This window comes from Tigriopus californicus, chromosome 4 (assembly GCF_007210705.1).
Source record: "Tigriopus californicus strain San Diego chromosome 4, Tcal_SD_v2.1, whole genome shotgun sequence".
In the NCBI taxonomy this organism is placed as follows: domain Eukaryota; kingdom Metazoa; phylum Arthropoda; class Copepoda; order Harpacticoida; family Harpacticidae; genus Tigriopus; species Tigriopus californicus.
In genome coordinates this window covers 7,911,761-7,921,533 of record NC_081443.1, presented here as the reverse complement: position 1 = coordinate 7,921,533, position 9,773 = coordinate 7,911,761, and the positions used below count along the sequence as shown (strand labels likewise).

Genomic DNA, 9,773 nt, shown 5'->3' with positions numbered 1-9,773 from the left:
ACCTTAAAGGCTATTAATATCGTGTTAGGTTAGGTTAGGTTGGGTTAGGTTAGGTAAGGTTAGGTTAGATTTGATAAGGTTACGTTAAGTTTAAAAAAGTAGAACCGCCCACTAATCGGTGGAGAATAACGTTTGCCCCTGGCCGTCCTTTAATCCATTCCCAGAGATGGGCTCTTGCAAAGTTGAAAGTGGAATGTGTAGAGCGGATTGGGAGTTTGAGGGGACACGCTTTGCGTGAGCTGAAAATTGAAAAATATAGTTGTAGCCAAGGTCCTAAAATACAGGGATGAGCACCTGAAAAAGAAAACAAACCGATGGCATTGACGTCATAGCGGATAGAAGAAGTGAAGAGCACAAGAAAAAACATCACCCTATAACGGTTTTGTTCAAGTAAGAAACCCAATTAGGCGTAGTTGACCCAATGGTAGGTAGGAGTACAATATTGCATATTTTGTGTATTTCACCCTTAAGGCAACCATACTCAATGTTTCTCCATTTTTATCATATGGATGCTAAAGGTTGCACCAAACAAAGGGTACACTAAGAGGCTTTAAGAGTGATATATTAGCAATTGAAATATTTTTGACGCTAAAGATGCATCTAATAAGAACCGGTGTTCAATGCCAAATTGAAAGGTTAAGTGTGCTTTTTCCAAAAAAAAAGTAACACCCATCAGCTTTCAAAAATTTCATATTTAGCGCATTTGCCAAAAACTGCTCTGGATGTATCATTTAACAATATTCAAGGTATTTGATATATCTAGTTCACACGTTCAGGAAGTAATCATCATAATTTTCAAGAACCAATTCAAGAGCTTATGCAATGATAGTGTAGAAAACCTAAATTACTCCTTGATATGATAATATACTGTATATAGAAAGCACATTTTTCCCATGGAGCAGCCCAGATCTTGCATTCCAAGGACACGGACAGCGCTCTCACTGTGGCGCTCAACCCATGGCGGGACATTTCTGCCACTTCATCTTGGCATTCAGCCATTGTTACCCCATCCTCGGGAATGATTGCAGGTCAGCCATTGAGCTGCCCCACCCACAATTTGTGTTTTAATTCAACAAGGCCTAGACGGTAGCGTAAGCATGTCAAACTGTATTTGCAACACTTCAATTGTTTGGCATTGGTCACAACCTCCTTTTTATTAGAGGTTGTGATTGAAACAAAAAAAAAACAATCTACCAGACCCCATCCCCTTATTTTTACTGGAGAATATTTTGATTTTTCGCTGTTTTCCCTTTACGTTTCTCCATCCGTGGAGTACGTCAGTATTACAGCCGAAAGCTTGACCAAATCTCGAACGTCTTCTAGCAAGGTTTCAGATTGATTTTCTCTCCACTACTACCCTACTCCATACCAGCTTGAAAACGCATCAAACTACATTGATGTGGATCATTGACCCTCATCACTAGTGTTCTCAAACTTATGCAAATAACATTTATTTGCATCTTGGGCTCTTAACTGCATCTTTTTGCATCCAGAACCTTTATTTGCATCTTTTGCACCTTTGGTCCGTTTTTCACATTTTCATCCATTTTAGGCTTCTTTTGGCTGATTTTGTTTGGGCAGAAATTGTATTTGCACTTTTTTTAAGGGAAATTGGCACCCAGCCATACCTCTACATTTGAGACTTAAGTAAGAATCGTTTATAAATTCATCTAAATGTACTTTTTCCAAATTGTAATCAATGAATATTATATTCTAATGACCTGCTTACTAGGTTATGTATCAACCAAGTATTGTAACTAACAAAACACTTTTAGAAACTGAAAATGAAACAAGTTTAACATTCATCATTGCAAATCTTCACAGACAAAAGCTGTGATTTATGTCATTTAAAAGTAACTCAAAAAAGAGCCAAAATGTTTTTCTTGTTTGTTATAGATTCAGTAGTTACTGATAAAGTGGAAAGGATATGATGATGCATCTCAAAGAAGGGGCCCAAGGACGTTCCAAACAACCATCGGACCATCGCCCTGGAGAACCCCTTCTTGAAGATGATGTCCACCCTATTAGCTGCCCGCTTCTCCGGATTGGCCGAGGATAGGGATCTCCTTCCCCAGTTCCAATTCGGTTTCCGGAGAAGCCGCTCAACCACCACGGCAGCCACTCTCCTCTATGAAATTGTGCATTCCAACATCAGCAACAAGAGGAGAGTGTATGGATGCTTTGTGGATTTCTCCAAAGCATTCGACAGGGTGGACCGAACGCGGTTATTCCTCAAACTCCAACTCTGGGGAGTTCCGCGTTCAATCTGTGTCCTGCTGTCCAACATCTATGCGGGACTCAGATGCTCCATTCGTTCTGGTGAGGACCTATCCCCCTGCTACTTCACTTCCATTGGCCTTCCGCAGGGGGATCCTCTATCGCCAATTCTTTTCAATCTTTATGTATCCGACCTGCCTGAAGCCCTCACTCACCAAGGCCCCACCATCAACCATTTTCCTATTCAATATATTCAATATGCAGACGACCTGGTTCTCTTGGCTAATTCAGCCGTGGAATTGCAAAATGCCATCAATGCACTCCACGGTTATTGCCAAGAGAACGGCCTTCAAGTCAACACCATCAAGACGAAGGCCATGGTTTTCCATAAAGGTCGTCTGCCTCCCACCTCCTTCCATATTAACAATAGTCCGATTGAAATCGTCAATAGTTTTAACTACGTCGGTTTCACCTTCTCCACCCAACTCTCATTCACCAATCACCTCAAATCCACAATAACTAAGGCCAGGGCCAGGATCGGATACATATGCAATAGACTTCCCATGAAGAATCTTCCCCTCCCAATAGTCCTTCAACTCTTCCGGATCTACGTCACCCCAATTTTTCTCTACGGCCTACACCTTTGGCTTCCCAACTCCGCCCAATCCGCCCTCAAATCCGCCGATGCCACCTACACCAAGTTCCTCAAGCGATACCTCTGCGTGCCCCAATATGCCAACAATGCATGGACACATTTTCTATGTGAAACCGAGCCCCTTACCATCGGGCTGGCAAGGTTAGTGTCCAACAGTGTTGGGAACCTGACCTTTCCGGAGGTGATGTCCGGACACAAGTTATCATTCCCGGTCAAGGACTTGTTAACACCTTATTGTCCTTGGCCCGACATCCCTTCGGAGTATTGGCAGTCACGCACCTTTGTCCGGCTCCCAGCCAAATACCATCAGCGACGGGAGTTGACAAAGGATCTGTTCAATCTGGCCCATCCACTCTACTGCAATAACCAAGATTTTCATCACTTACCTCTACCTACCTGCCTTTGTACTATCTGTAACTCACCTCTTACCTTTTTTCATGTGCATTGAACCAATTTTAGTCATACTCATTGTGATATCCCTTTCTAGTCAACTATTTTATTGCCTTTACCTTTTCGACATTCTTCTTGTTTTACCATTTTGTATAATGTATACACATCAGATTTTATTTTATAGTTACTTTTACGCCATGACATGACCAAGAGTCGCAATAAAGATTATTATTATTAAATTGTTATAATTTAAAATTTCATGGAAAAATGTGTTTTCTATTTGCTGTTTATTTTCATATCAAAGAGTAATGGAGTTTTTCTACGCTTTCAGTTCATCAGGTCTTCAATTAAGCCTTGAAAATTTTGATGATTATTCCCTCTTGAAAGCTTTACAAAATGCAATTAAAGATGTGAACATCAAATACCATGAATATTCTTACATTTAAAGCATTTTTGTGTCAAATAAGATAGTAATGAAGTTTTTTTTTTTCAGGTTAACACTATTTTTCTATTTCAAAGAATAGCGCACTTAAATTTTCAATTTAGCATTGAACATTATTGCAAAACTTCTGATCCACCTTTTCCATGCTTTCATGATTACTTTGAGCATTATTTTGAAACCCATCTTATGACATTTATTTTTAGCGTCCAAAACTTTAACAGCTACTCATTTAATTGAATCAATCGAAGATCACATCTTCCTTTTTTCTCAAATGTGGCTCATGCATGGAATGTTTTCCAGCCGACATGTTCAGTTGAAGTAGAGTAAAGCTGTTGTATCGACCTGTGATTTTTATGGAAGTTAAGTCTTGGATTACTGTTCAGATGCTGATCCACTGCAATCAGAGTATACTGTTATTTGAATGTATGTGTCCACCTTAACAAATTGCTTAAAATACCTTGGTATGCCAGAGCAATGTAAAGCATCTTTGAAGTTTATTTACATCCTTATTTTCATCGTGGGCTTGTTTTTTTACATCTTTATTTGCATCTTGAGGTCCTTCTTTATGCATATGTTTGAGAACCTTACTCATCACTCATGATATTTTCTGCGAGAGTCTTGAATTTTGTTTCCGATGCAGAGGCCCATCAGTTTATATACACTTACCAAAGTTTGATCGCTCGCTTCCAAAGCGAACTCAATTAAGTCGAAGATCAACTGAATGCGGGACGACACGATCTTTTGACGGATTGCTCCAGATCCTGGAGCGATATCTCTAGGTTGTATGTCAGATATACGCCCAGCAACGCGCCATTCGCGCCCCCAAAGCTCTCGCGATTGGAGATCAAGGCGCCAAAGAAAGTCGAGAGCACACTGCGTTGCATGCTAAGTTCACAAATATTCCTCTTTTCAGGCAGCCAATCGCCCGGGGACTCTGAACGTCATCGAGAACAAGGTGGTGAGAATTGCCGAATCGCAAGAAACATTTGCCGACGAAGTGCTTCAACAGAAGGATGATATTGAACTCGTGCATCCCCATGCGGTGACTATGATTCGGGTGTCTATTCTATTGTTTTTGTTATACGTTAGTGATGTCGTTCTCGCTTCTATTTCTAGATTGGTACAACGAATAATGATCACGGCAATTCCAATCGATAAGGTAGCAAAAATTGTATTAAACGGTGCCTTTGTAACGATGAAACGTCTTGTGGTCTTGGACCACTTGCCGCCCCAATTCAATCAAATCTGGCCCCAAATTACCCATGAGGAAATTGACCGAATGTTCGTCACATAAATCCAAGACATGGTAGATGGCCAAGTTCAAGGCCTTTTTAGTCGGCACGTGCGAGATCACTTGGCTTAGTGTGTTCAGGAGACTCGGCATAAGATGCACGACCACGCGTGTCAAGTCGTCCTTGTGATTCCTCAGAAGACTTAGGGTCCTAAAAGATTACGTTGAAAGTCCGATCTAGGTTGATATCACGATTGCTCTCAATTTGTTCATTACCTATCCAATTCGCAAGCTCTGTAAGCGGTATTTGTTTCCGCATCTCCTAGACTCTTATCCTCGCGTCCGTTTTGAATACGGACCCCTTTGATAAGATTATCAATGGCTACCATAAACATAGGAATCCGGGGCTGAACCACTCGAAAATAGCGACGCTGTACAAAATTCGAAAGTACCTGGTTGATCTCCAACCAATAGGAACTAAATTTCTCAGTGTAGTGTGAATTGCCCACAAGGTGAAGAAAGTTAGCCTCTAAATGGCTCCCGACCATTGGCTGAAAATGAGACAGAACCTTGGGTTGGTGGGAATTTGTTGAAGTTTGTTGAAATCAGAAACATGTTTTACCTCGTCTGCTTTCGAGATATCTTCATACAGAAAGACCAGATGTTGGATGACCTCTCTCTGCGGACTCCATGCCAGAGCTTTTTTGTACAGGTTGAGGAGATGGTCTTCGAGAATGGGCCTGCCTAAATCGGTGACTCCCTTGCTTTTCCGAGCCCGCAAGAAACAACGCCAGAACTTCATGGTATAACAACATGAAGCGTTCTAAAACGCAAAAGAAAAATCTATTTATGATAAGAACGCCTCCTTTTCTGTCAAGCAATTATAGAGATAAAAAAAAAAAAAAAAGACGCTCACTTACACTGGTCAAATCTTTCAGGATGCAATCCTCAGCGGGGACGTTTTCGAAATAGCACTGCGCGATTTCGGCAAAGTGTGGGAAGGCTTCTTTCTTGCACACGCAAAAACCTTCACTCCAAACATTTACTTGCATCAGTGCCAACTTTCGAAACACGTTTTTGTCTAGCTGTGAAGGAAAGATATCTCGATAGAATGTCAGATTCTTGAACAAGGTGGTCAACAATCGGGTGGGCATTGGCGTCTGCTGGTCCGCTAATGACCACCTCAGGATGATATTCAATATCTTTGATTTGTCCTGGCGATGAATAGAGGTGTCATTCAGTTTAGCATGAACCCCCAATAGAGTGGAGGCAATCTGCAGAAGCAGGGTGTTCTGTCGCTCTTTCAAGGCCACCTTCAAGAGCTCAAAAAGTTTGTCTTTGCCTTCCTCAAACAGATCCCGGCAAATTCCAACCTTTTCCGGATGAGTGGCGTCCCCATGAAGAATGGGTTTGGCGATTTCGTCCATGAAAATGGCAAACACACGATGTTGGCGATAGTCTCCCTCGGAATGAACCGATGCCCAACATTTCTTGATGAGTCCCAAAGTCCCCGGAAACTTGACCGCGTACAAGTGAATTCGACTTATGTAGAGCTTCACAATTCTGGCAAAGTTATCCCAAATCGGAGTTTCTAACTCTAGGCCAAGCATTTTGAATTTGCTACACTCCCACAATAGCGCAAACCCATCAGCCTGGTTGAAACCATCGAACGGGGTGGTAAACACGTCGCAAATCAGCCTCAGGTTCACGATGGTTGAGATCGTGGCTTCATGATAGCAAGACGTGGCGGCCAGAAGATAATTCACGATGAATGCGAGCGATTTCATCGTCGGGTGGAGGTTTCTCAGATCAAGCTCTTTCATGACCGTCAGGGGTACTTTGAAGTAGTGGTAATCCAGATTGGGATTGGACACATCCGCAAACAAGGACTGGGCCAAAAATCCAAAGCTTTTGCTAATGGCTTTCAATAGCTCGGGGTGATTGGGATCCTCAAAGTCGAGCAGCAATCGAAAATTGCCCCGCACCAATGGCCGGAGCACATTGGAGCAAGTCTCGTCCACGTCCAGTTTGTCGGCCATATCGATAATAATAGCCATGAGCAAGGCACTCTGAAGACGGGCATCCTCGGCAAACACCCCATGGAAATTTGGCAGATGCTCCATACTCAAGTAGCTCCGGATACTGTTGACTATATGAGAGAACTGATAACCTGGTGGGAGACTCTTGAGCGAGGATAGCATGACGGCAGGAAATGGCCAAGATTTGGGCCCCATGCGAGGTTTCGTCCCTGGCACGAGACTATACATCTGCTGAGCGAGGAAAGGATATTGGTGGGAAAAACGTGATTCCACGTATTCAGCGTTCTGGGCGGTGATCAAGCTCGGAAATGGGATTTCTCGATAATGGGCCAAGTGCACGGCCAACGACACGACGGCTAACGGAGTGCGATAGAGTCCATGATCGCATCGAAGTGAGAAATCGGCCATGACCTTGGCCGTGTGATGGACCATTTTTACCACCTTGTCCAAAACGGGACGAGGCACTTGATGATCCAGGACCGGTATGTGCTTGAAGAACGAGGCCATCAAGTCATCTAAGGCCTGATGAACGGGTTCCTCCGGCGCGGCCAAAGCGGGCATGTCGTGTTCGTAGTGATAGTTGAAAGTGCGCCCGATGTCCAAGATCTGGCCAAACGGCAATTTCGGGATGACGGCGTTCAATTCGTCCAAGACGAGAGGCTGGCTGGCCGGGAACTTGAGAATGGCCCGATGTTCTAGCATGGCAATGATCAACTTGGACACAAATTTGGGGACTTGTCGGGTTTGACGGGCCGCGTTTAAGATATCGCGGATCAGGCCATGGGCGTCGAGGCCTTCGTTGTTATAGATGAACCAGGCACCCAGAGCCCCGCTATTAGGCTCCAAGGCTTGCGGGTGAATGCGGGTGAGCACGCCGAAAAATTCGGCCAAATCCGCCGTTTGAGGCAGGGGATCGTGCTGGACGAGCAAATGGCGCACCAGGCTTTGCAACCAGGACAAACAGCTGAGTCCGGGCTTGAGCTCGAGATCGGGTTGAAACCCGGGCACTTTGGCCAACCGCCGGAAGGCATACAACAAGATGCGGTCAAAATCCCAACGATTCGAGCGCGGAATGAAGGTCCAACCCGCGGGGAAGGGCGTCACATCCGGCGAATGCTGGGGCGGATCCACGTCGACGCAAGTAGCCGCCATCACGGCGGCCCAAGTGGCGTCCAGCGCTGCCTCGGGTCCCGGAGCTTGACCCAGCAATTTCACAAGATGTTCCAGTACGGCCGTGGCTTGGGCCTCCGAGGCCGAACGCAGGCCCTGAAACCAGTGGGCCACCCGTGGGTAATGCTGGGCCAAGTCGAGATCGGCGTTCAGACCGCCCGGCGAGCGGGCGGCCCGGAGAAACCGCGTGAAATCGTCCAGATCCAACGAGTGGGGTCGCAGCCACAATGGGTGATCGTCTCCGCCCAAGAGCTGGCACTCTAGGGCGCAGGGCGCAGCCTCCCTTTCGGGACAACCCCCAACCCAGGGGGGTGTGACCATCCCATCCGAGTCACCCGACGTGGACGAGTCGGACGAGGGTGTGGGCGACGTCGTCCCGAGACGACCCGTGGACGACCATGCAGGAGCAGCCATCCCCCCGCTAACCATGGGTCCAGCGGGTATGAGGGCTGAGGGGTGACTTAGTACTAGTCAGGGTCAGTGGATGGAGCAGGAGCACTCCGAGTCGAGCCAACGATGATCAATTCAAGGGGATTTGTGTCTGTCCTGCTTCCTAGCCAGTAGCTAGCCACGACCATGCCGCCCCATGCTCGAAAACACATGTTTTGTTTTGTTTACAAACGTGCTTTTGGCGTCCGATTCAGGTACTTGAGTTGCGTGATTATCAATTGGCAGCCATGCGTTGAACGGAAGAATCATCAATGGCTTTCACCAGGGTAAACGTTATTCTCGGCCGATTAGTTGGCGGTGGCACTTTTTTTAAACTTAACCTTACTTAACCTAAACCAAGCTAACCTAACACGATATTAATAACCCTTAAAGTCTTTCTCTAAACATTTAAACATTGGGCCACAAATTCAAAAATGAGCACAGCCAACTAATCGGTGGAGAATAACGTTTATCTTTTCACCACACCATGAGTCATCCCTAGAAGTTCAAGGGGCTTTTTTAGCCCCCGCCTGACATGGGTCCTGTTTGAGACTGGGTTGATTACATAGGCATGGATGGAGAATAAAGATAATGAAACTATGTCAGACCAGTATTGGGATGGGCGAAACCAACCCAGCTGGAATCTCTGTTTGTAAACTGTGACAAGAATCACCCACTCACTGTGTGGATTGATTTCAATCATCTTTTTCTCCCTTCACAAACTGAAAATAGTGTTATGGCTTATCTAAAATGATCAACCATCACTATGAGCCAACCTGTCTCAATACCTCCCTCTTTGGAACAAGGTAAACCAACCCCTTGTCATAAATTCACCAGGCTATATTGGATGTCTATTATGTACACAAGTATGAAACTGAATTTGCCACATTCAACCTTAAACTTAATCCATAATCATAGAAACAATTATGGGCCACTCTGTTCCTATCCTTTTTGCCTGGGGGTGGCTGGGCTTAGTCTTGGCATTTTGAAGGTAGCATAGGTGGAGCTTCATGAAAAATGTCAGGGTGGTTGAAAAAGAGTACCAATTCATTGGCTTCATGACTGCAATACGCAACTTTGTTTTCAATTGAAGGTTACGTTTTCAGCTTTGCATAGTTAGTTGTGGTAGATGCCTAAAAAAGCCTGATAAAGGTCCTTTAATGCAACATCACATGGCCCAAAGAAAACGGGAAGAGGCAC

The 9,773-nt window shown here is 44.8% G+C and overlaps 1 protein-coding gene across 1 annotated transcript; it reads right to left on the bottom strand.

Moving 5' to 3' along the window:
• Positions 1 to 4,788: 4,788 nt before the first annotated feature.
• Positions 4,789 to 8,718, bottom strand: LOC131879281 (uncharacterized). The gene is made up of 4 exons (XM_059225554.1): positions 5,856 to 8,718; positions 5,558 to 5,758; positions 5,212 to 5,486; positions 4,789 to 5,146 (listed from the first exon to the last, which is right to left on the bottom strand). The coding sequence occupies exons 1-4, from the start codon at positions 8,571 to 8,573 to the stop codon at positions 4,879 to 4,881; spliced, it is 3,462 nt and encodes a 1,153-aa protein (XP_059081537.1). The 5' UTR covers positions 8,574 to 8,718; the 3' UTR covers positions 4,789 to 4,878.
• Between the last annotated feature and the right edge of the window lie 1,055 nt (positions 8,719 to 9,773).

What these genes read in the sequence shown, in the direction of transcription:
- LOC131879281 (XM_059225554.1), bottom strand. Translation starts at nt 8,573, where the DNA reads ATGGTTAGCGGGGGGATGGCTGCTCCTGCATGGTCGTCCACGGGTCGT. An exon ending in ATATCTCGAAAGCAGACGAG is followed by an intron (nt 5,487 to 5,557) that starts GTAAAACATGTT and finishes TCTCATTTTCAG; the next exon opens with CCAATGGTCGGGAGCCATTT. An exon ending in AGAGCTTGCGAATTGGATAG is followed by an intron (nt 5,147 to 5,211) that starts GTAATGAACAAA and finishes GTAATCTTTTAG; the next exon opens with GACCCTAAGTCTTCTGAGGA.